The sequence below is a fragment of the Denticeps clupeoides genome, chromosome 10 (assembly GCF_900700375.1).
Source record: "Denticeps clupeoides chromosome 10, fDenClu1.1, whole genome shotgun sequence".
NCBI lineage: Eukaryota > Metazoa > Chordata > Actinopteri > Clupeiformes > Denticipitidae > Denticeps > Denticeps clupeoides.
Window position 1 is genome coordinate 22036840 of NC_041716.1, and position 26773 is coordinate 22063612.

General features: G+C 42.6%; 2 protein-coding genes across 10 annotated transcripts; both read right to left on the reverse strand.

Moving 5' to 3' along the window:
• Positions 1–1122: 1122 nt before the first annotated feature.
• Positions 1123–16579, reverse strand: ccdc30 (coiled-coil domain containing 30). Of its 9 annotated transcripts, XR_003751030.1 has the most exons (26): positions 16419–16579; positions 15989–16168; positions 15725–15905; positions 15233–15353; positions 14968–15158; positions 13768–13857; positions 12928–13002; positions 11303–11426; positions 11106–11215; positions 10944–11005; positions 10519–10711; positions 10116–10196; positions 8900–9024; positions 8627–8831; positions 7486–7608; positions 7198–7368; positions 6875–7084; positions 6065–6222; positions 5827–5992; positions 5620–5741; positions 5382–5523; positions 3075–3211; positions 2486–2603; positions 2359–2405; positions 2032–2248; positions 1454–1575 (listed from the first exon to the last, which is right to left on the reverse strand). XR_003751030.1 is itself a non-coding variant. In XM_028993692.1 (25 exons), exons 2-25 carry the CDS (start codon positions 16111–16113, stop codon positions 1395–1397), a joined length of 3255 nt encoding a protein of 1084 aa, XP_028849525.1. In that variant the 5' UTR covers positions 16114–16168; positions 16419–16579; the 3' UTR covers positions 1123–1394. The 9 variants fall into 9 exon arrangements, 8 of the variants coding, with proteins under 8 accessions (XP_028849525.1, XP_028849524.1, XP_028849523.1 ...); XM_028993692.1 differs by lacking the exon at positions 2032–2248 and having other exon boundaries at positions 1123–1575; positions 10944–11002; XM_028993691.1 differs by lacking the exon at positions 2032–2248 and having other exon boundaries at positions 1123–1575; positions 16383–16578.
• A 1754-nt stretch (positions 16580–18333) lies between these two features.
• nsfl1c (NSFL1 (p97) cofactor (p47)) lies at positions 18334–26155 on the reverse strand. Its single transcript, XM_028993892.1, has 9 exons — positions 26021–26155; positions 25525–25619; positions 25367–25441; positions 22451–22616; positions 21079–21174; positions 20896–21005; positions 19563–19700; positions 19169–19345; positions 18334–19085 (listed from the first exon to the last, which is right to left on the reverse strand). Exons 1-9 carry the CDS (start codon positions 26120–26122, stop codon positions 18923–18925), a joined length of 1122 nt encoding a protein of 373 aa, XP_028849725.1. The 5' UTR covers positions 26123–26155; the 3' UTR covers positions 18334–18922.
• Between the last annotated feature and the right edge of the window lie 618 nt (positions 26156–26773).

The following is a 26773-nucleotide window of genomic DNA, read 5'->3' on the forward strand; positions in this document are numbered from 1 at the left end:
CGATTCTGAGGTTCCCAGCTTGAAGCCCAGCATGGATTTCTTCAAGACACAGACACACATCCTCTTAATGGTGGAATTAAGCTGCCAGATCAGAGGTCCCAGGGAAAGGCAGGGAGTCGTTGCTACAGGGCACTTGCATACTGGAGAGGTGGTCAATGGACTTGGTTGTAAGGAATGGAATGACAAATGATCTCGGTGGCTAAATTGGGTGTTTTTAAATGTCTTCACCTCCTTTCATGTTTGTAACAATCGCTCTGTCTGTAGTTTCTGCAAATTTTCTGACACACACACTAATTCAAAACCCACAACCTTGTATGTGTATGTGAGAGGCCATAAACGCTGACCATTTTTGCAACCCTAGATTTAGTGTGGATTTTAAAAACAAACCAAAAAATAAATAGATCTGACTGTACTGGAGTTAAAGTATTAATGTCTCTAAAAGTGGTAAAGTAGACATACACAAAGAGTTCCTGGAGTACAATAACAAGTACTTAGCCTCTGTCCACCACATGAACATGAGGAAGATTCACTTGAAAAGACCTTTTTTCAGGTCAAAAAGGCAAGTGGACCCAATAAAAAGCACATCCACCCCCACAAATGTCTTTCACCGCTCAGTCTTTACAGAAGCTTATCTAAACGCCATCAGATTCATGTGACTAAACCTTACTGGATTTATTTATGAGTAATTAACAACCATACTTTATGACTCTAAATTCTCTAATGACTCTAAATTCCAATTATCAGGCAAATCTTTTTTTTCTTTTTAATTAGAGAGTGATTCAAGCAATATGTAATTTCCAGTTTTTATAATGGTTATAATGTTCTAGTGTATAGTTTCGGGATTCAGGTTTGATGTGACCCTAAGTCCATACAAATTGGATATGACAGTCTCAGGTTATCACAGTGCCTGCTACATCCCATTTTGTAGCATTAATTCACTTACATTCATTTTCATTGGCTGACACCCATACCCAGAGTCCCTAACAGTCAGTAGTTAAGTGTCTTGCTAATGGTTGCAAATTTGTTTGCTACGATCACCTTCAGCAGGGAAAAAAAAATCAAGCTACTGTATTTATGATTAAAATTTATTCAATAAAAAATATCTTATAAAAACACATCATAGACATTTGAGTACTAAGGATGCTGCTAGGTGAAAAACTGGAGCAGGTCACAAAAAAATATAGGACACTCCTAAATGTGACAGCAAACCAACATACACAACATTAAAAACAAAAAGACAGTAGAAGCCAATTAAAAATCCCCCCAGCCTCTTATTTACAACCCAGAAAAATCCCAACAGCTCCAGTCATGTTAGAATGGCTGTCACTAGCAAAAGATTCCACCAATGTTCCCTCAAGATTTTTTAGACTTTTATTGTCTGGGAATATGAAAGATTACTCCTCATCTGTGCTGCAGCTGCCCTGCTGCTCCAGATAGCAGCCAGGCGTCCTGGTGGAGACAACATTCAGGTAGCTGACGTCTGCTGGCACAGACACAGCACTGTCCACTGTCTCTCCCATCTTCATGCTTATAGCATCCAGGAAACCCAAGGGGTCACTCATTCCGGCCTTTAGACTGAACAAAATGAACTTATATCAGACACAAGATACAAAAAATCACCACCAGTCAGAAGGTAAGAGGCTTTCATAGGAAAATGATCGCATGGATGATGGTCCAGTGCATTATTAAAAACTGGACATTTGTAGAAATATGGTCAGAAAAAATGAATGATTGTGATTGGCGATCACTGAAACTCAATAGCTGAACTCAATGCAAAGGGAACTCAGGGGATTGTGTCCACAATCTCAGCCCAACTTGCCCTGCCCTGTGTCCTGTCTCAGCTCCCATGAGTGTCAGCCCATGCAATACCCAGCACCACCACTCAGTATATAAGGACTGCTTGGGGGTCACGTTGGGTCGGAATTGAACAATCATTCAGGAAATTTATTAGATTGGTTTATTAAATGTGTTTGTGTTTTGCATTTGCATCCTACATCCATTTGTCCCAAAAGAATGAGGTCAGCTGACTACCTGAATCTACCATATGATCAGGTTATTCCATCAGTCAATATCTTCTTCCCTGAAGGGCACACTCCCGGATGACAACGCCAGGATTCATCATGCTCAAATTGTGAAACGTCATTTTCATACAGAGTCCAGACCTTAACCCCACTGAAAATCTTTGGGGTGTGCGGGAGAATTTGCACAGTGTTCTGACTGTCCCATAATTTCAACTTTTGAAGAAACTCTGGACAGAAATAAATAGTGACATTGCAGAAGGTCTTTAGCGAATGCAGTGTGAATGATCAGGAATTGCTTTCTCTTAATAGAATCAGCAGGAAGAGGTTCATAAGTCACCTGGAAGTCTGCAAGAGACAGTCCAAAGGATGCATTTTCTTCAGGTCCTAATCAAATAAAGAATAAAGAATACATTTTTTATGTGCTTGGTGTCTTTGTGTGAGTATGCAGCTCAGAAGAAACCCACCTCCAGACTGTGGGCTCCCTCCAGGTTCCTCACAGTTCGCTCCAATATTCCCACCTCACTGGTCAATTTCAGGATCTGTTCCTGCAGCTGACTATTCTCCAGCTCTAGGAAGCTGACTCTGTGTGGGATTTAATAATAAAAAAAACACAGAATAAAGAGGAAATGCCATCACGCCTCCATCCAAATAATCTTTTCTTTAGAAACATGTCCTCTTTACCATGAGGTGCCATTTGAGAGTGAGAGAGCGACACCACCAAGTTCAACACACCTACTCCCCATTCACACGACACCGGAGAGGGAAAGGGGCTAATTGGGCACAATTTGGACATTCATGAATGGGTGTACCCACTTTTGTTGTCAGTGGTTTAGACATTAATGGCTGCTTTTTTAGTTGTTCTGCTTTACACTGGATTCTTTACTTTGTATCAAAGTGTCATATTTTCAGTGTTATCCCAAAGATAGATCTAAAAAAATATTTGCAAAAGGTCTGAAGAGTTGGAAGTGGTACTTGTGTTATACGGAAGGCTACAGGGTTCTATGCAGATAGGTTCATTTAAGTATAACATCATGTATGCCCATGTCTACGTACCTCTGCTGAACATTGTTGGCTGCTCGCAGCCCATTGTTTCCCATCTCCTCAGCCTCTGTGAGTTGTTGTAGTAATTCTCTCTTCTCCATTAACAGTTTCTCATTTTCCTCAGTCACTGTGCAGATCCACAGCTTCTCCTACAAAACACACACAGAATCAGTGGTATGTGCATGTCACTTTTGTGTATGCCATCAGATGGGGGAGGTGGAGTTTAAATCAGAGCAGGAATTCTGGAGGCGATGTGAGGGAGGATGACATGGGTGACATCTTGGGTTTTTTTAATAGGCTTAATCAGTGACTCTAAAATGTTTCGTACATGCTGCTCCATCATCATGCCAACGCATTTTTGGGATTGCATGGTTCGATCGGTTTGAAAACCAATCGGTTTTCTATTGCCCATTTGCAAGCGTGCCCTCCATTTGTAAGGTGCGCCTGCTTTTGTTTCCCCGTCCTGTGAGTAGCACAACTGACACATGAATGTATGTACAGTACAGGCCAAAAGTTTGGACACCTTCTCATTCAACGTGTTTTCTTTATTTGCATGACAATTAACATTGATAGATTCTCACTGAAGGCATCAAAACTATGAATGAACACATGTGGAGTTCTGTACTTAACAAAAAGTGGAGACCTGACCTCCACAGTCACCGGACCTGAACCCAATCCAGATGGTTTGGGGTGAGCTGGACCAACAAGTGCTAAACACCTCTGGGAACTCCTTCAAGACTGTTGGAGAAGCATTTCAGGTGACGACCTCTTGAAGCTCATCGAGAGAATGCCAAGAGTGTGTAAAGCAGTAATCAGAGCAAAGAAACTAGAATATAAAACATGTTTTCACTTATTTCACCTTTTTTGTTAAGTACAGAACTCCACATGTGTTCATTCATAATTGGAGAAACTGCAGGGCTAGGACCACCCCAGGTTGTGCTTCACGCTATTTTATTTCTTTACGGCAATCAGTAGTTACAGGGACAGTCTCCCTGGAGACACTCAACATTAAGTGTCTTGCTCAGAGACTGTAAGGATAGTTAGACAGAACACAATCACATCCCATGCACAATGGTACTTTGAAAGGTATCATCAGACATTGAAATTCATGCTGAGATCATATTGTGTTCAATTCCTTTTTCTCCTTTTCGCCATTTCAGATTGTAGTGAGGTGAGGATTTTAAGGTGGGTTATAGCTAACATCCTAACAGGGACACAATTGGGGTTTGAACCTGAGACTTTGTGGTCTTCTGATTCATAAGCAACTGTGTTACCCACTAGGCTACTTCCAAGGTTAACAGATTTTTTTAATGTCTTTCATACGACATTCAAAGTTCCCATTATTTCTACACATGAGCAAAGATGTGCGCCTGTTAGGGGTGTTGAAATTAATCGTATAATCGATGCATCGCGATGCTGATGTGGATGATATTGCATCGATGTAGTGCAGAGCATAATCGATTATCATAATGATGTTGCTTGGTGATTTTCTGCTGGTGAATCTCGTTAAAAAGTAGTGCAGGTAGTGACTGTGGCGGCCTGTTCTACAGAATACAGTGCGTTCCATGTCGGAGTTTTACGCTGCGTGGCGTGGCGACCATGACGTATTTTTGCGGGCAACCAATAGAATCCAAGCGGGGGTGTCTTCTTTCCGCCACTTCGAAACAGACACACGAAGCGGGAATGGAGGAAAAGCTGATTTTTCTCTGAGTGTTCAGAGATCTACAACACAACAATATCATCTTACCGGGATTTACAAAAAGGTGTCAGAATAATTTGGACATTACACGTACCAAATATTACTGCTTTTATGTAACACAAAATGAAATAATACAAGGACCACAGGGACAAGGACTACAGAGCTTGGACCAGTCTGCTCGGTTCCTCTGCTTGGTGGAGATGTTGATCTGCATCAGGACCAGGGCAGACGATTAACTCCGCCCACAACATAGTGCCGTGTGCATTTAAAGGAGAACTACCAGTATATACAACTGTTACAAGGTGAGTGCGGACGTAACAAGTTTTTCTGCTCTGGAGCAAATCAGAGCGTCCACACGGGCAAACGAGACCTTAACATCATGTGACCATGTAGAAAATGTCTGGAATGCATCGCGATGCATCGATATCAAGGCACTGATAATCGTAATTGAATCGAATCGTGAGACCAGTGAAGGTTCACACCTCTAGCGCCTGTAGAATTTCCTCCCTGTACTTTATTAAGGGACGGTGTGTATGGTAGTGTTATTCTTTTCAGCTGGACTCATGTCCAACTCTTCACTCCTGTAGTATTGAGTTTGTGTGCTTCATGTTTACACCCACTTTTTCACACACGCTGGTGACGAGTGTGAGACTTTTCTCCAGTTTTTGGATGGTTCTGTCCCTTTGCGTTGTGGCCTTGGTAAAAATCAGCTTGGCTTGCCGTAACTTGGCTTTGTGCACAGCCTGTTTCTCACTATATTTCCTGTGAAAAATTTAAAAGAATAAAAAATAAGTCCACACAAGTATTATCAATCCGAGACTATCTACATGAAATCTGATGAGCATAACTTCAAGTTACCGAATGTTTGTGTCCAGCTGCTGCATAACATGCTGGAGCTCCTCCTGGAACCGGTTCCTCTCCTGCTGACCAGAGATCAGCTCTTCCTGTAGCTTGTGCAGATTGGCCTGGCTCTGTCTCTCCTGCAACACACAAAGCTCACCATTACTCCCATCTGTCGTCAGGACATCTCAGCCACTTCACATGGCCTCGCACCCGAGCACCCACCTCTTCTCTCAACACCCTCTGCTCAGAGTCTGAGACCTGCAGTCGGGTTTCCAGCTCCTGGGAACGGTGGCTCAGCTCTGCATTGGTACGGCTCAACACTGCCTCCTTACCCCTCAGAAAATGCAGCTGCTGCTGGAGCTGCTCCTCCCGCTGCTCCACTAACTTCCTGCATGAGGAGAGAGGGACACGGGGCAGCTCAAAGCTGTGGCTGCAGGACGCTTGAGGCATGAAGGTTCACCTCTGCAACTGCTCCTCCTGCAGGCTGGCCTTCACAGATCTGAGGCTGTTCAGGAGATCCCTGCTGTTCTGCTCCGTCCGACTACTCTCCCCCAAACACGCCTCCTGCAGCCGCAGCTGGTGAAGCGCGTTCCTCAGTTCCTGCTGCAGCTCCAGCACCTGCGACACACACACGCAGACCAGCACTTTACCCACCACACAAAAACACGCAGAGAGAGACAAGCACTTTACACACCCAACACGAAGGGGTATGTGCGCACACTCTGCTGTAGGGTTGTCAAAAAGAATGATTCTTAGATATTAATCGATCCTAAAATTTTGTATTGATTTAATATTGATTTCAATACTAATTAGCACTGGTATCGATATTTACATTCCATTTTTATCAGGCCTGATTACAGCTCTAATTGCTGCAGCACATTTGTTTATTTATTCATTAATTTCTTTTGCTATTTATCAATGTATTTATTCATTTATGTATGGTGTTCTAACTTTTTAGATTCTTTATTTATTAGAATAAATATGTTAAAACGTTCCTGTGTTTGTTTGTCACATACTACTCATGCAACAACAATAACCTCTTCAGAAGACCAAGAGGAAAAACTACTCACATTCAATGTGTGCGTTATACAGGAGTAAGAGTTCCTAACCCATCAAAGTCTACAGACATGTCTGATCCTACTTTTAGAGCACCAAACACCTATGGTGTACAGTGCATTAGGCGATTATGTGACTAGTCTAGTTCTGCTTTATTCGCACCTATCCTAAGTACAGTCATGACTGACCACCGCAAGACCTGTGGTGCACTTGCCTTCTTGTCAGTGGTGATGAGACGGTCCCTCTTCTCGTTTAACTCTTCTTGTAAACTGTCAACTGCCTTCCTGCTCTGCTGACCTCTGGCCAGCTGGAGCTGCAGCTCCCGGCTCTGTTGCTGCAGACGCTCCAGCTCTGCTGTCTGTTCAGTGCATCTCTGCTCCAAATCAGACACTTTAGCCTGAGCCTGCTTCAGTTCTGCACATATCTGTAGCATGCATGTACACACACACACACACACACACACACACACACACACATTCAGAATATTAAATTACATTAACATTTAGACACACTAGCAAGAGCTGAATTGGTGTGTACCTTCAATTTTTCTTGCTCCAGCAGCGAATTGTGTCTCTTCAAGTCCAGATTTTTCTCCCTCTCGTAGCGCAGCTCCCGCTCAGAGGAGCTGAACAGCCCTTGTGTTCGCTGCAGGTCCTGTTTCAGCTGTTTCAGCTCCTCTGATTTCTGCTCCAAGAATGAGTCCTGGGACTAGGAAAATGTAAAACAAGGACAGACACTAAGTGAAGTTGTATACATGTTAGGACATGTAATTCATACTTGTTACATGTTGTAACAATGTTTTTGTGTGGACAATGTGTGGCTAACTTTGGCACGTGCTTGGGCTTCAGCGATCTGGGTTTGTAGAGCGAGTTGGTGTTGGTTGGCCAGATCTCTCTCCTCGTCCAGGGTGCAGTGCAGTCGGTTCACCTCCAACCTGAGAGTCTCCAGCTGGGATGAATATGTGAATGACATCACTTCACTGTCAGGTTAACAATATCATTTCTAACCTTTCTGTTACAATACTTCTTATCACTGTGTTGTCAATGGAATAGATAATCCACTCAAGACATTTTAACATAAAATAAAGAAACATTCATTCTAAAACAAATTTCAAACTTTATAGCCTTAAGAATAAAGTAATGCTGACTAGGGACTACAGGATGTTTACTACATCAGGTCCCAGTTTATACATTTATAGTTATCACGTTATATCAACAGTAATTGCCAACAACAGTAATCTCATTAATATTGAAAAATCTAATAAAACACATTAAAAAAAAAATTGTTGATGATGTCAAGATTCAAAATTGTGACTGATTAAGTCATATTAATGCAGTAACAAAGTTCAAAAGAGGATCACAAAGTAGCAAACAAAACTGTTTAACTGTATTGCAAGAGGGCAAAGCTGAAGCTTTTATCATGGCCTTTACACTCCACCAACCTAAACATCAGTGAATACCTGTTTACATTTTACATTTACAGCATTTACTAGACGCCCTTATTCAGAGCGACTTACAATCAGTAGTTACAGGGACAGTCCCCCCCTGGGGACACTCAGGGTTAAGTGTCTTGCTCAGGGACACAATGGTAGTAAGTGGGATTTGAAACTGGGTCTTCTGGTTCATAGGCGAGTGTGTTACAGACTAGGTTACTACCACCCCATCTGTGGGTAATTAAGGAACAAATATGCAAAACCTGTAAGAACTAGAAGACTCTTAGTCTGTGAAACTTCCCATTGAAGGATGGCATTAAATACTGGCCATGTCAGGTACCCAAACGTTTAAATTCAGATTTTTGCTTAAAAAGGCGTCTTTTTTTAACATAGGCATAATATGCCTTTTGGTGATCCCCTGCTCTCTTAGGTATTCACAGTAACAGACATGTTGAGCAATGGTACCCAAACATTTGCAACTCAGTGTATATTTACCAGGTTAGGGTGGCAGTAAAATGTGAGACCCTGTCATACCTGATTTAGGTCACATTGCTGTAGATCTGCAGCAGAAGCTGAAGTGGGCACAGCGTACCCATGTTGTGTCTGACTCCTTCCCACTGGTCCAAGTTTCCTCCCCTGTTGAGTCAGGCCTTGGCTCATCCTCTGCTGCATCTCCTCCACAGCCTCCACCTGATGCTTCTTCAGCTCCACCAGGCTGATCTTCTCTTGTATCTCTGCCCTGACAAACGCGCCCACAGCTAACACAACAGTTTGACCCAACAACAACATGCTTTTTAACTTGCTTACTTTAGTCTTGTGTTATCTCGCTGCAGACATGACATGTCAGACTTCAGCTGATCAACCTGTGTTTGAAGTTTGGACACTTGGATCCTGCTTTCAATCAGGTCCTCCTGAGCCTTTCCAGAGTCAGTCTATTAACAAAAAAATATGTAAGAATAATTGCAGGCCCCAGGGAGCCACAAAACTTTAATTGCTATAAACACGTGACTGAAAAAAACTGAACAAATTTTGCTATTCTACACAGCAATTAGTCGTGTAGTGGTGGCATTGGTGGCATAGCAGTTAAGGAAGTGGCCCCCGTAATCAGAAAGTTGCCAAATACTGATCCGCCAAGGTGCCACTGAGGTGCAACAGTCCCCACACACTGCTCCCCGGCTCTTGTCATGGCTGCTCATGGCTCACTTAGTGTGATGGGTTAAATGCAGAAGACTTGTGCAGCTGTCTTTCATAATAACAATCCCTTCACTTTCCTCAATCAGAGTCTGGTTTTGAACTCTCACCGGTCACCCAGATGTCCAGCTAATAGAAGATCAATGTCTTTCCTCATGCCATCACCATCATAAACAGTTATTCTATGACACCAATGTTCCAAATCCACTATATACATATCTAGTCTCATACACATCATACTTGTACAGTATTGTTTACTGGACTTCATGTTTTATTGTATTGTCTTGGTTATAATCTCTACTAATCTCTGTAAATTTCCCACTTGTGGGACTAATAAAGGATCATGTTATTACTTAATAGACGTTTAGTTTCTGTCAATTTTTCTTATACATGCAATAAATGAAGCAATTCAGCTGAATAATTTCTCACTAACTGCACTCCTACTGCATGTGACATTCCTGAAATAACATGGAATCCACTGTGAAATCTGTCTGACTTCATTTAAATGTAAGCCAGGAAAGAAAAACAGATCCTGATCACATTATGTCTTAATCTGGGGAAAAAAAGTGTTAGGTTGTTTTACTTAAAATATAAACCCACACTCCTAACATCAACCCCTCAGTGCTCTGCAATGCCTGCAGTGGCCCCATAGTCTTTTGACATCTCATACATTCCTCTGTTATTGAGTGGCCGGTCTGTTTAATCACTCGCAGAGCTCATACTCATGGCTTCTTGTAAATTGCGGTGAGATCAGCATCTATATGCATTATCCACTGTTTCTCCTCATGTATGTAAGACTTTTCACTCATTCAGAATTTCATCATGAGTTCACCTTTAACATGCATGGTTGCCCCTTGTGGTCTTCGTCTGACACTGCAGTCTTTATACGAATCTCTTCTTCAAGAGTTTTAATCTGTGTAGCAATACAGACCACGATTTAGTAGTATACATATATACATATATACCTTAAATTCCATTAGATGTGTAATACATTTGAATATAAAATTATATACAATAAAGATCCGAACATTTTGATTTGAACTATTATAGATGTGGCCATTAGTGCATAAGTGCCTAATCCTTACTGTATTGAGTTGTTCAGCTTTTTGGTTTTACAGCCCTGAAATTGCATCTGAAGCTGATTTATCCACAGAGGATAAATTTCAGGAACATTATTGTGAAACTATCCATGTCTGGTTTGTGCCTGCATATACTACCAACTCCTGATAAATCACCTTTCTCTTCAGCCCCTCCAGCTCACACTCATGACATTCATGCTCCGCCCTGCTTCGGTTCTGAGCCTCCCCCAGCAGAGCTTCCAGCTCCTCGTTCCTCTCCACCAGCTCCTCCTGCTCCAGCTGCAGCTTCTGTAATCTCCTCTGCAGGTCACGCAGACGGCAGTCCTTATCCTCCAGCTCACTCCGGCACCTACACACATTTACGTTCACGTTGACTATATTTTTCCTGAGCGCCTTACAACCAGTAGTGACAGGAACAGTCGTACTACCACATGCATATACAGGCACATACACCCAGGATCATACTTTCAACTCTCCTATGAAAATTCTATCGAAAAAAATTTTGATCAATCAATAGTATACATTGTGATTTTGCACATCATGGAAAACTGTAAGGGCATGAAGCTACTTGCTTTCCGTACCTTTTATGCAAGTCCTGTATTTCAGATGGTGGACTGAGTGAGTCATCAAGGCCATTATCCTGCTGGAGATGATCATTGCAGTGAATCTTCAGTAAAATCAACTAAAGCCTAGTTAAACAACATCATTTATGTCAATGAATGAAAGATTTATATTGTTTTAACCATTTCCAGAAGTTTCTTTCTGTCCAAGTGATGCATGCAGTCATGCAAGACCAATTCCTCTTGATGTTCTTTGGCTCTAAGCAGCTCCTGTCCATCAGAGCAAGAGGAGTCTGAAAGTAAGCAAGTGTGAAGTTCTAACCAAGCAAGTAGGAGTATGCGAGTGTTGAAAAACCATTCTGTCCGTTCACTCCACCCACCCCTCGATATGTGCAAGTGGCGAATTTCTTCGTGGGCCATTGTGAGCCGACAGGCCGCCTCATCCAGGTCCCTCTCCACCTTCTGCCGCTCTCTACGCTCCTTTAAAAGTTCTTCACTATGTGCCTTAAAAAGGAAAAAAACGAATCAACATTTCACAGCAAACAGGCACAATGACTCGGCGTCATTACTCCTGAAAACTAAAATACTAAATGTTTTAGTTCAGATTAGTTTTCTGCCAAATACCAAAAAAATTATAACCAATAACTTCATTCAGGCAAAAAGCAAAATGAGTGTTAACGGTGTTAAGATTACTACAGGCACAACAGCCACCATTCATCCTGGAACGAGCAATGCAAGCAGTGGCTGGTAAAGGGCTGAAGGATTTTTAATATCCAGTAGGTGACTGGGTTGCCTGAGAGCCCCCCCATGGGTGCTCGTTGTTGAGGCATCACTTCTCTGTGGGTTTGGCATGGAACACACTGCTCACGCCATGGCATGTGCCTTGCCGGCTCCCACACTTGTTCCTGTGAGAAATGTGCAGATGCAGGGTCCCCGTGCAGGTGCCGTAGCACATCTTGAACAGAAAAAACACGTCTGTCCCCCCCTCCAATAGCAACATCAGCTACGTCTACGATTATTCTGTTCCTCCCCATGGCATTGCGCAGCTCCCCATTTGCGGCAGTCAGGCGAGTTCCAGTCGATGGCAGCCTGGCAGCCCGACTCTCTACAATGACACCAGAAATCTGAATTTCCGGGGGAGTGGTGGTCTAGCGGGGAAGGAAGTGGACTCGTAAGCGGACTCTGGTTAGTCCGTTACTTCGTACTGCCTGAAGAGTTCAGGCCTCACATTCCTGAAGTAAGGTCTGTCTCTTTGTTGCTTCCTTCAGCCCAGTGGATTCTCATCATACTTCCGTCTCTTGTAGTTTCTATTTCTGTTATTCGTTTTTTGTTATTACATTTAATTGATATACTTATACAATACATTCTTGATCACTGTCGTCCTCATGGTGTTGTGGTAAATTGATACAGCTGAATTAAATACCAAATTAACTGCTGCTATTATCAATTTAGTTTCACAGCCTTCCTCATGCTTTTTTTTTTTTTTTTAATCGGTCATGTCTCACATTGCTCAGAGATTCAACTTTTACATTTACATTTACAGCATTTATCAGACGCCCTTATCCAGAGTGACTTACAGTCAGTAGTTACAGGGACAGTCTCCCTGGAGCAACTTAGGGTTAAGTGTCTTGCTCAGGGACACAATGGTAGTAAGTGGGATTTGAACCTGGGTCTTCTGGTTCATAGGCGAGTGAGTTACCCACTAGGCTACTACCTCACTTTGACCTCAGAGGGTTGTAAAAATCACACCATACCTGAGAATTCATTTCAATAATAATTAATTAATTAGTTGGGTTGCAAGAATAATTGCTGTTGTTGTGATTTCCAAATTAAATTCAGGCCAATTGGTTCAAATTTGATAAATCATTCAGCCCTACTTACATTAAACTGCTCTGACACATTAAACTTTATAAAATGGTTAGTGACGTGCACATTGTTATTCGAACCATGCTAAGTGGATTTCTCAGTTTTAATTTGATTTTAAAATGACAGGCAGAGGACATACAGCTGCAATATTCTGAGTGGCCTTGCAAAATCCAAAGAACTTTCTCCAAATATTCTGACCTGGAGACTGAAGGTCCTTGTGAAGAAAATTTTAAAAGACAATTCACACAGAGCAGAATGTTAAATGATCACTGTAAGGTGAACATCAATCAGAACAATTCAGAATCCTGTCCATGCAGAAAATTAAATCCCACTTACCATAGCAGGGCCTTGCCACAAGGGCCACGAATGGTGGTAAATCATAACCAGTCAGAGTCCATGGTTTAAGTTATGAAATTAGCATTGACAGTCACTTTATGGCTGGCAGGCAACCATGTGCCACAGAAAATGTTGGTTGACACTTTACAATTAATCACTTTCAAATGACAAATTTGAAAAACTTTGGAGCCACAGCTTTGAGACTTCCCACTCATGCCTCTACCTCTGCAACCTCATTAATAATTATTACTGACCACCCACCCTTCATGCAGGATCTTTTATCCAATCACTAGCACCCCAGGCAGATAAATCTACTGTGGACAACTCGGAAATACAGGACAACCACTGTGCCGTATTGATTACATTTACAGCATTTATCAGACGCCCTTATCCAGAGCGACTTACAGTCAGTAGTTACAGGGACAGTCCCCCCCTGGAGACACTCAGGGTTAAGTGTCTTGCTCAGGGACACAATGGTAGTATGTGGGATTTGAACCTGGGTCTTCTGGTTCATAGGAGATTGTTAGCCACTAGGCTACTACCACCCATTAAAATCAAGACACTCAATTTCACAATCAATACCAAATTGGAAGATGTGATAATAATTAAGCACTAATTTAAAACGACCCTGAGGAACACTCACTTTGCTCATTTTCTCTTTGGCGAGCTGCATTTCTTCCCTCTGCTGCCGGAGCTCATTGGTCAGGGTTTGACGGGTGTGCTCCAGTTCCCCCTGGTGGGCAGATTGAGTAAAGCTCTGAGAGGCTGAAAAACATGTTCTAGTTATCGCTGAGTGATAAAAACTAAAAAGGTTATTATCCTCCATAGAAAATGAGAGAGATAATAGCTCTGTGCCAAACCAGTCATGTGCTTGGAAAGGCAGAATGACGCACAGAACATAACTGCAGAGTGAGCGCCGGCAGCAGATTAGGACACAAAGTGTTTTTTCAGAGTGGTTTAGACATTAATGGATGTGCGTTTTACCTATTTTCATGGGAGAGGTCATTTTCACTGTTATACAAGCTGCCCGCCCATCAACATTTGAAAGGCAAAGATGAGATTTGAAAGTATTTGCTTTGGTCTGATGAGACTGAACTGGAATTGTTTGGGTACATGGATGTTGCTTATGTTTGGTGAAAAAAGGGAGTCTTCATCCCTAGGAACACAGTTCCCACAGTTAAACATGGTCGTGGCCGCATCATGCTGTGAAGATGTTTTGCAGCCTCAGGCACAGGGAGCCTTGATTAGGTGCATGGAATAATGATAAAAGGTTTTGTAACTTTTATACATAAAAATCTAAAAGTTACAAAATTTTTGACAATATGTAAAAATCTGCTCATAGTCTAGGCACAGGTTGTCACTGGGTTTTCCAACAAGACAATGACCTAAAGCATACAAGTTCCTCAAAGATACCAAAACCAACATCCTGGAGTGTCCCGCACAAAACCCAGACCTCAATCCTATTGAGAATCTGTGGCGGGTGCTCAAAGTGAAAGTCCACGAATGTCCGGAAATCATGCAATTTGAACCAGCTAGAACAATCTGCAAAGGAAGAATGGGCCAAAAACGTAAACACACCCGCTCAAGCGCTACCATTCAGTTAAATCTTCCCCTTTAATATTTCAGCTAATAAATTTTCTGCTCATAAAAAGAGCTACTTACTGGATATTTTCAGTGTTAATTCTGTATGTGCATTCATTGATTTTATATTAAGCAGCTCACAGTTATATGCAGGAGGTTGTGGGAAATCATGATCACAATATCTATTAGAAACCTTTTTACTTAAATCATTCAGTCCTAATTCAAAACATACACAGGTTAGGGTTACTTGGGTTACTGGTACCTCCAGGTGAACTTCTCTGAGGTTGCCAGTGAGAGTCTGGGTGTCCAGCTTCTTCTCCACAGTCTCCAGCCTCTCCAGCATAGTGGCTCTCTCCACCAGCAGGTAGGCCACTTGTTCACTGGGGCTGCTGTGGCTGATCTCGGACAAGCCCTCCTGCAGCAGCATCTCCAGGAGCTCTTTAAACTGAGTTTCTACCATGAAAACACAACCCTGTCATTTCAGATCATCTCATGAAAAATGCACAATGCCGCCCCTCCTGGCTCACCCTGCTGCTGCTTCATGTGAGTGACCTCACTGCGAAGATGCTCATTGTCCCGTTCATACTCTGCAGTCAGGCATTCACGCTCTTCCAAAAGGTTCCGAATGTGTTCAACGTAACTTTCCACCTAAAACATAAACTATCTTTTATTTATCTTTCATAAGATAAGATAAACCTTTATTAGTTCCACAAGTGGGAAATTGCATTGTCACGGCAGAAGGTAGATAGAAACAAAGGTAAGAGCAGCAAAAAATAAATATGTATATGTATTTATCGAATTTTTACTGAAATTTAGATTACCATTAGATTACTCTGAAAACATTCATGCAGCATACCCCCGAAAAAGAAAAAGCCTGACCTACACTTTTATTTCACCGAAATTCATGCTGGTGCGGGTTCAAAACCGTACACCACATGATATTTAACCTCATCCAGCATTTCTTTTTTCCAGGTTTAACGTGTGCCTTCTCAGGTGGTAAATGCTGGGTGTGTGTGTACCTCTGTCATCTCGGTGGCCTGCTGCGTCCTCAGGGTCTCCAGTTCAGTCTCACGTTTCTCCAGCAGATGCCACAGGTGCGCCTGGCGCTGCTCAGGGGACGCCCCGGAGGGGACGCCCTCATTCTGCAGGCACTGGCTGATCTCCTCCACTACAACGCTGCTCTGAATGTCAAGAAGGAAACTTGAATTTTCCTTTATGTTACTGATGTTAATTATGTTAAAACATGAATGTGATGCTTCAGCCATGTATCATTGTTCCATTACCTCCATGTCTGGTGACTTCTAGCATTTAATCTGGCGGCTGCATGTGGCCTGGACTTCCAGGCAGTTGGACAGTCGGAGCCGGGGCTCACCGGGCAGCGCCGCAGGCCCTGGAACGGGCGCGCCATGGTGTCCCATCCCAGGGAACATCACGAGGCGAGTTCTCCGTAGTCAACAGAATACCTACATATACACAATTAAAGTTTTAAATGCACTTTAATGACCTAAATGAAGTCCTCACAGACTATGAGCACGTCACGGACAACTCCAGCCTCGATCTACAGGCTAACAGCTAACAGGCTAACAAGTTCCTCTCAGACTCCCGCCGGCCCACGTACGACGCGCCGATATCTCGTGGTTCAAAACACACCTGGCAAATAAACTGTTACGTACGCACCAGCAGATGAAGCAACGATTCAAACCGAATAAAGACCTGCTAGTCAGTACTCCACCAGTGCGCATCATTCGCGCAGACGCCAGGCAGGAAAACTTTATCCCACGGGATGCTCAACAGGTTCGAGTAGGTGAAGAACGAGACGCCATCTCTGCCCGTCAGGCGCGTTGAAGGGACACTATGGAAACGGAACAAACCATCGTGATGAAGCGGGGGTGGGGGCGGACAAGCGGAAGATCCACGTCTGGTTCACCGCAACCAAGTAAAACGTCACATCTCCACCCACATCCATATAAGACGCAAAAGAAAAAACAGCAAGCAGAACGTTGTTTTTATGCCATACACAGAAAAGAAAATGTTCCACGGAGTCGCACACACCCATTCCACATCATCACATGACAAATATAATGTGCCTAAAATAATAACACAAAAAAGATTTCTCATATCTTTATTGAGAACAAGCATAAACCATTGCTAATGGAAAACATATTTGAATCCTTCAGGGAATAACATCAAGAAATGTAGTTGCAGTCAGATATTAGAATTCCTGGAGGCTTGCTGAGAGAATTGGGAGTTTGGAGTTGTGGACCAGAGCTACTTCTGATATAAAACTCTCACATAGCCACCCTTTAACTTTTTGGAGTTTGTTCCACACAAGAAGAATGTGTGGTGTTGTGAGCCATGCCTTGCCAAAGAGATCTAATACAAGAACTGATGGTTTACAAAAATCTGGAAATAATTACAGTCATTCCAAAGAAATTCTACAAACATTGGAACTGAGGTTACTCTCAAGTGCCCAGTCAAAATGACCCCAAGAGCACAACAAAGACTCATCAGTGAGAAACAGATTTGAACATCTGTGTTCTCTTCTTCTGGTCCCTTCAGCTTCTCCCGGTAAGGGTCACCACAGCAAAATCGATCTGGTAAAGGTTTGGACACCACAGATAATCGGTGAACTTGCATTAATGTACTAAGCAGGGTTTGAACCAGTGACTTTGTGGTCTTCTGGCCCAGTAGGCTACAATCATGCCATGGTCAACAGTTCAAATACAACTAAAGATAAAGAACAGTGAGAATCAAGTGATTCTGTTCATTTTCCAGAACTTTTGAAAAGAATTGAAGGCTGAAAATGAGCCTGTAACTGGAATAAAAAACATCTGTATCGAGAGTGGGGTTTAGAATATTTTAGAATACTGCAATTTTCAGAGCTGTTGGAATATGCCCAGACTGGAGAGAATGGTTAATAATGGTGGTGATCAGCAGACTTGTGAAAGACTTGTTAAATTTCATTAGGACTGTGATAAAGGGGCAAGAGTGCAGGCTGATGCCTTCATACTCCTGATGATGGTATTCAACCTCTGGGGGCTGTATGATCTCATGCAGTTGGGGAAGGTTGAGTGGGGGGAAGCCATGAGGGTTTGACTCAGTTTTAAAGACAATTCATGAAATTATTACAAGAACCATGGAGCTGTATGAGGAAAAGTGACTGGTTTTTAACAGCAGCATGGATATCTAAAATTCTGCTCAGTGTGTTGCAGTATTCCACTGCATCATTGGCTGATGAAAAACTTGAAATATGAAGGTTGTAGCTCAGCTTAAATGTTTTCTAGAATTATGCTTTTCAGATGTTTTAAAACCAATATGGCATTTAGGCCTGGAACTGGAGACCAGAAATGGTAGCCCTGTGGAGATTACTTTATTGTCTGACACTCCTGGAACATACACATAGAGCACAAAGTTTTCATACTCATGCCTATGGTCATTTTACACACCAGCCCACCAAGTGTTTTATTGCCTTTTCAAATTATCCCTTTTGTTTTGCTCTTACGAAAATGCAGTCCTTCAATCAAAGACAATGTAGGACGAAAATTCCGTAAGAGTAATATAACGCTCCCTTTGGAAAATATGCATTTTTCTGGAAGCATAACCCAGCAACAAATGACAGAAGCGCACGTCCTGTAACAAACTTTACTTTTAATCAGAGCTTTTCAAGAGGCCCAGAACCCACAAGGTGCATCAGCTCTAACTCCAGTGGGATTATTTATCAGGATATACATTGTAATAAGGATAACCAGCAACATAATAATTTATATGGTGTGATGACCACAGAATTAAAACTTAACCTTACACAATGCTCACTCATGTAAACCGAGTCCAGAACAAAGACCTTTTATTCTGTGACTGAGAGCATGTTGGAAGAAGGGAAGGAGTCAATCAGATCAAAGGATGGGGTCAGCAAAAAGGAAGACAAAAGAAGGGTTCAGTTGGTCAGTAATATCACGGTCAAAAGGGTGTTAAGCTCTTAAGAAACGTCTTTATTAATGGAATCATTGATTAAAACATCCAGGCTTAACACCCACCCACCCACTCAGCTACATTCTTCCCCTCTAACCTGCCTCCAACATCTTTTCTCTTACCTTTCAAATCCCACACCAAACCACTGCAGAAAAATAGAACTAAAGTAAAAGTTATTAGAAGTCCACAAGTCCAGCAGGGCGTCCCTCTGTGAAAGAGCTCAGAGCCATGCTGATAGAAGGAGCCGCTCACTTTAGCCGCTGCACGATGACCGCATTCAGCAGGTTGGCATCTTGAAGCGTTTGACTCTCATCGGTCAGCTCCTTGTTGGGGAAAGTTGTCATGAGGACAAACTCTGCTGCGGCCATGGCAGGATGAGCTCTCACAATGGCCTGGCGCACATCGGACACTCTGTCAATGAAAGTTATAGTTTCCGCTCAGCTTAGATGGCCCATAAACTCGCCAATTTTTAGGCTAGCATGTCGGCGACTCACCGGTGGGTGTGGTTGAACTTCTCAACCAGCCTTCTGCCATCAGCAAGCCTGATCTGAATGTTGGTGACTGGTTGGCTGGTGTCCACAGCTACAGGGATACTAGCCTGAGCCTCACCACCAACCTGGTCCTCTGGACTAGTCATTACCCTGTGGGCGGAGACAACCTCTGGAGTCGCACTGCAGAGAGGACAAAAAGACAAAAAGAGTTCATAGACTAGTGTTGTAAGATGGTAGGACAAAGTTTATTACAGTGGAAATAAGGACATGCACAAAAATGCAAAATGGACACCAAGCAACAAATTAATTTATAATACTAGAAAACCAATGCTGGGAAATAATCGGTTTATATTGTAAAACTCATTAAAACGAAGTAGACAGCAATTAACAGATATACCTGCCCAGTTTCTGCCCCTCCCCAGCAAAAGCCTTGAACAGGGCCTTTGGCTTTGAGAAGTCCTCATCTCGGTGGTCCTCCATGTCCAAGTTCACCTGGCCCCCACGGGAACGCTGCCGCAGCTCAAGTGGTATTTCACTGTGTGAGAGTTTGTGCATCAGTGAATGCATCCACAAGAAGTTCTCAGTTGTAGGTGAAACCAACACCATAGCTGACTGCCTACCCTGCCACCTCTATCTGAAAACTGAATGCTTTTTGATCTACAAAATGCCACGTTAACACCATACATGACAACTTGATCATGGCTGAGAATACAGCTTTGCCTTGGGGAAGGCCTTTGCCATCAGCAAGCCTGATCTGGATGTTGGTGACTGGTTGGCTGGTGTCCACAGCTACAGGGATACTAGCCGGAGCCATTTTCAATTTTGATGTATCCAGCTTTTTTCCCCCCACAATGAAGTTGCTATTTTGTCTGTCTTTTCAGAAAACCTTGGGATCCCCAAGTGCTTGCTAGAGACCATTTCTGAAATAAGGGCAGTTTCCCACCTATAGAATATACATACATTTAATTAAATATAATAGAACCCGTATAAAATAAATTAATAAATGGGGGGGGGGGGGGATTTGCTGTATGACCTCTTAATAAAGAACAGTAAAAGTTCATGAAACACAGTGACACCTGTACTGATTACCTCCTCATCATGTTTGAAATAAAAGCACCAAAAGAAAAAAAATGACTAGTAAACAGCAGAAAAATTTGGTAAAAAGACAAATAACACGGCAAACAACCGTTAAAAATAAATAAATACATAAAAAGTGTGATATAAACCACTTAAAATATCCTATAAAATAACTATTCTGCAGCCCTCACTATTTTTATAAAGTGATAAAGTGATTGTCATTGTGATACACAGCAGCACAGCACATGGTGCACACAGTGAAATGTGTCCTCTGTATTTAACCATCACCCTTGGTGAGCAGTGGGCACCATGACAGGCGCCCCAGGGAGCAGCGTGTTGGGACGGTGCTTTGCTCTTTGTGGCACTTTGGCAGATTGGGATTTGAACTGGCAACCTCCTGATTATGGGGGCCCTTCTTTAACCGCTAGGCCACCACTGCCCCTTACTTTCTCTGCAAACATCCTTCGTATCCCTGGGGATGCAGTGATGCCATAATGACACAAATATCACTAGAAAGGACAGCTTCTCTCCTTTCAGAAACTGTTGGTTTTCAGTTTTTTGCGCAAATGGTCCAAAAGGTATGGTAATAAAACACTATGCTACAGGGTTAAATATGCTACAATTAGACAAACATTAAACAAAATACAACTCACCCTCTGCGAATAGACTCCAAGAAAACTGCATTACGCGGGTCATTGTAGTTTCTCAGTTCCCCATCATCCAGACTGAATCCGGTCTTCCAGAGCTTCAACACCACATGGACCTAGGGGGGTTACAATCGGGGGATTACTTAGGGTTCACCGACACACTCACAGGGACTCAACGGGAAGACTCACGTCCTGTGTGCTGTTAGAGGATCTCCTCTCTCCAGACACATATGCAGACTCTTCCTCAGGTGCAGCACCCAATCGATAGCCTCCGCCCACAAATGGCTGAAGGCATTGAGAGACAATACAAGAACATTAGTAGGAATTCACAATCAAGGGTCACTGGTATTTTGAGTTTTAAGGTTCTAGATGCAGTTGTAAGGAGAATAAGAACAATGTGTTTGTTGTATCAGCTACATAACAGAACAAGATATTTTCCTTCTAAGCAAACATCAATCAACATTTGCCCTGCTCAAAAAAAATTCTATTTAAATATTGCTTGTGTGTTAAAACCAAAATGACCGTGTGAAGAACAGTTGTGTTGCACTTTTCTTCTGTTTCTGTATACTGGTCCATCACATGCTAACGAATCGCGGCCCAGTCCATGAAGGGATGGCTCTTTTAATACTGAGGCTGGCAGAATTGCTCCTGTCACCGGCCAGATCATGTCCTGGTGTGTTACATTTTGTGGCTGATGTGCTGGGTTTTCTCTTTTCTTAATTTTTATGCTCTGTAAATAGTAGTCACCAAATAAATGTTACCAGCCATTATAACTCCCCATATTAACCTCTGTCCATGTTAATTCAGTACATAATGGTTAAGTCCAACACTGCCCTGTGATGTCACTGTCTCAGACCCCTAGATGGGGATGTGAGAAGGTTAATTTCATGCCCAAACTTATTCTTCAAAGACTAACATGATACTGATGATCTCTTAAAGCTGGTTATAAGAGGAAAGGTTCTCATGCCTTGACCGCCCAGAGAATTTCCCACCCCTCCGAATTTCCCATCTCTACCGACTGTCATGACTTCCAAACAAATGCATTATTTATTTTTTTTATTTCTGTGAAAGCCCCCTCAACTTTTTAGGCCGCTCTCCTTGTCAAGGCATTTTAATCTACAGACACCAAACCATTGTGTGCACTGTGTGTGTTTGCTGTGTATCACAATGGCAATCACTTCACTTCACTGGATGCAGCCCCTGTGCTGGGTGCACTGCTCACTAGTTATCTTGAGAATTTTGATGTAGGGTATGGTTTAGATATTGTACAATGAAATGCTTTAACTTCCAAATCTCATTGTGAGACTGGAATAAAAGTGGCTGTAATTCTGCACCAAGGTTGAATTTCAGAAAACTTCAGACCGATATAAAAGCAAAAAAATGATGATAGCTGAAACTTTAACAGAACAGAGTAACATGCCACATTGGAAATGTAAAACTTACAGACAGTATTTTTACCTACATCCAAATATAGCTATATATTTGACACACAGACACACACACTTATAATATTGAAATTGTAATTAAGCTGGTGTGATGGCTGAAACATGTCCTGTCCTACCTTTGCCTTACTGGACTCGCCAAGACCTTTCCCAGCCCGGTCCACAGGCACAGCTCCATGCTCCTTAGCCCCTTTAAACAAGTCATCCACCACCTCATTGGAGCTCTTCTTCTTAGGAGGGCCAACAATCTGCTGTCCACTCCGCTCTGAGCCGCCAGCAAAGAACCTAACAGAAGGAAAGCAGGAGAGTCAATTCAGTCTGCTGTCTGTGGACTCCTCAGAACAGTGTGGACACACGAGCGGCATATCCACATGCACTGGGAGATATTCGAGGTGCGCTCCAACATACCCAGGATGAAAGTAAGGAATCATATTAAAAATAGAGACAAATAATGACTAATAACCCAATTTTTAATATTGTTATTAATATTTTAGCAGTCACCACTGTGTGGTTTTATTTTATTGAGGGAAAAAAAAAAAAAAAAAAAAAAAAAAACACTAAATAGACATGCAGCAACTCGTCTGGATGTTTCCACCGTGTCCTAACGAACCATCCCAATAACAATCAAGACGTAATACCAAATTCTCAATTAATTATCTAGTTTTCCCCACAAATCCCAATACTTTTTACCAAAAAATTATCATGATCCAACAATCTGAACTGTGATCTTTCAGTATTTCAAAAGTCAAACTGTAAATTAGGGCTGCGCGATATGCCATAAAAATCTAATTGCGACATACATACACATACATACATACACACACACACACACACCAGTATATAATTTGATCTGTAAATCTAAATGTAATTTTTGATAACATGGTCCATAGCAAAGGCACTGCAGCAAGAAGTTGTATAATTAAGTTTATGCACATTTCAAAGTAGCCGTGAACGTAGAATATTCATTGTTCAACTCTGCAATTATAGAAAAATTGCATTTGAATATCTCTCCTATAAACTTTCTTTGCATTTTAAACAATATTGTAAATTATGTAATATGAAATGTCTGTTAAAATGACCAAGCAATTGGCTGTTACTCCTGATTTTTTTATTTCAACTCAAGTGTAAATTTCCAACAAAAATTACACAGTAACATAAATGAAAAATAGTAATAATCTACTTCACAACTTTGTCTTCAGTTTAATAATAAAAGTTCAACGAAATCAGGTGATGTAGGGTGTGTGTGAGAGAGAGAGAGTTTGCCATAGTGCATCTGTGTGCACTGAATATGCAAGACTTCACATAATCAAGTGATGGTTACAGTGTAAAAATGGCAGCGTATTGATACAAGCAGAACTAAGACTTGCTCTATGCTTGAACAAATGCACTGAGAGCGCTGATGTAACTGAAACATCAGAAAAAAACTTGTCTCTCAGTACATGAATGCAGGAGGGAAAGCAAGTGGATGACAAGAGCATAGTCATTGTCTAAAAGTGTCTAGTCATTACTATCACACAACATAGGCTACCAGTAAATTACTATGCAGCCCTTGGGCCTGAAATCGCCCCCATGAAGCAACCAGGAACTCATTCAGGACCAGGGGTAAATCCCCTGATGGGACCAGAGTCAGCAAGAACCTTCCATAAAGTGGCACAGGAGGGTGCTGTCCAACATGTACATGGTCAGAAACTGCAACCAGGAGCACCAGACACCCAACACCGAGAAGCAACTTCTTACAAGAAATTGTCAATAGTCAAAGATCCACCCATGTTGCCCCAGGCAGCGAAGTGCAACAAGGAAGAGAGAGTTCGAGTGGATGAGGCAGAGCATCCACACAAAATGGCACATCACTGTCAGCCAGAGAGAACAGATAACAGCACAAATATACATATGCAAGACAAAAAAAAGGTCCATGGCAGCCTTGCCAAACATCACCTCACTGACTGACAACTTTCTGCCCCTGGATCACATTTGGTACATGGCTCCACAGAATACATATCCAACAGTGTTAATAGCTATCTGCATGGTTTAACATCTTTAACATTTATAATGCATACAGAGCAGCTCACTACAAAAACATGACTGTGCTACAGGGCAACATTTCCACGTTATTTCAGCAAACTAGCTTCTCACTAAATGCAAGAATTGCAGACACTTTTAAATATTTCCACACAGCGAGGTCAAGAATTGAGTGTGTGCTCCACCAGAGTCATTCACCAACGCCTTGACTGAGCATATATAACCTAATTAGTGTAATATAATGTGTAATGTACAATAAGAGAGCAGTAAAGGCAGGACAGAAGATCCTTGGCTGCCCTCTCCAGTCCCTGATGAACATTTCCATCTCCCACCATGGCTTTCATCTGTTCGACCTGCTGCCCTCAGGGAGATGCTGCAGGAGCATCACAAGGACAAACCGGGTAAAGGACAAAACCACTCTGAACTCACACATGCACGGACCACACAGTCGAACCCCGACTTCCTTCTGTCCTATCCTCCGTGCAATATTAATATTTATTTAGCATTGAAATACTGTGCAATACAGGCTGGGTGTTTTATGGGGCAGTGGTGGCCTAGTGGGTAAGGAAGCAGACTCATAATCAGAAGGTTGCCGGTTCAAATCCCTGAACCACCAAGGTGCCACTGAGCAAACACCATCCCCACACACTGCTCCCCGGGCGCCTTTCATGGCTGCCCATTTCTCATTAAGGGTGATAGTTAAAAGCACAGGACATTTCGTTTTTTGTGCATCGTGTTTCACAATGACAATCACTTCACTTTCAAAATTCAAAAAGACCATTACTCTCACTGTCCAGCCTCCACAACATCCACACTACATATAAAACCTCATTTAGATATTTATGCTTTCCTTGTGTATATAGTGCTGTAATTTAGAAATTTCAGCAATTTCTGCCAGCTTATTGTATCATATTATACATGTCTGTTCTGACTCGTTGTACATAAATATAGTGACCATATCGGCATTCTATGATATAACCTAGCAAATTAACGCAGATTGCGAAGACAGGACTCACCTCTGGCCTTCCTCTTCATCGCTGTCCTCCTCTTCCTCCTGCCTCAGATCCCTGAAGGATGTAACTCTGTGTTCACTGGGGGCAGAACGTACACAGGACGAAATGTGACGTAGAACTGTGCAGCAGGAACAGCAGTTATTGCAGAATACCATGTTTACCCAGGTCCTGATCTGCTGAAGGATCCACTTTCAGGCTGAGGCAGGGTCACTATGTCATCTTCACCACCGTCCTCAAAAAAGCTGGCCAGGGCAAGCTGAAATCAGGAAAATTAGGAAAGAAAGAGAAGAGGGGTGTGACAGATGCGACAATCTCATCACTTCAGACGATCTGTGGTCTCCGTGCAGGACCGTGTTCGTGGGGACATTTCAGCCCCGATCCCGCGGTTCCTCACAGACGGCGTTCAAATGAGACCGTGAGCGTTAAACGGTCCGTCGTGAAAATCACGCCGCCAGGCGGCCGGGCTTGTGGAGGGACCGCGGCAGTCCATCGGGGCTCCGCGCTGCCGGACCTGACGGTGACTTGCACATTTCCCGGAGGCGAAGCCGAGCGCGGCGGCGGACCGCTGAAGCTGCCGCGCTGCACGCCGAGGTCGTTTTAAAATGCGTAAAAGCACCATTCTTCACGCAACACCACATGCTAACGTCCACATCCCACCTGCAAATCCCAGCCGGCGGATTCCAGGAAGAACCGGGCCCGCTCTTCATCCACATCAGTCACAGAAATGAACTCCCGCACCAACTCATCTCGGTCCGCCATTTTCAAATGTTACACCCCACACGGTCCGCCGGAAACGAGCAGCAGCGCACTTTAGTTCCTCCTCCCGACCGCTTAATGTTCTTCCACCAGCAATATGTCAACGTTCCTTCAGACTTCTCGGTATGGTCTCAATAAAAGTGCATTAGAGCGTTCATGGAGACTTTGACGGTAAAAGGAAATCTATGAAAGCCGTTCCTCCAAACAGTCCATATAAAATCTTTGCAGGAGATAAATATTAATATTGCCTGAATAAACCTGATATTAAAACTGTATTTCAACAGAAATATATAAATGTGAAAAACACATAAATAACACTCTCCTCAATACAGCTCTGTAAAAACACATTTGCCCACAGGGACACGTGAGCATAGTTTGAAATATGCTAGACAGACCAAAGGCGTGCGTTTTATGTGCATCATGCACATTTATTTTTCTCAGCATCTGAAATATGCTCTAGAGATTATGATGCAATCTGCTGACCTGGTTCTATTGTACTTCCAGGCTTTATAGGGCAAGTGATTAAATTACCTGCAAAGCTTGAAACTTGAGATCTTTTATTTAATTCCAAACACCTCCAGCTCATCACAGTCAATAAGCTCAGTGGAAAAGAACTGACACACACAACACCAAATAAATCCCTTTAAATTCCTG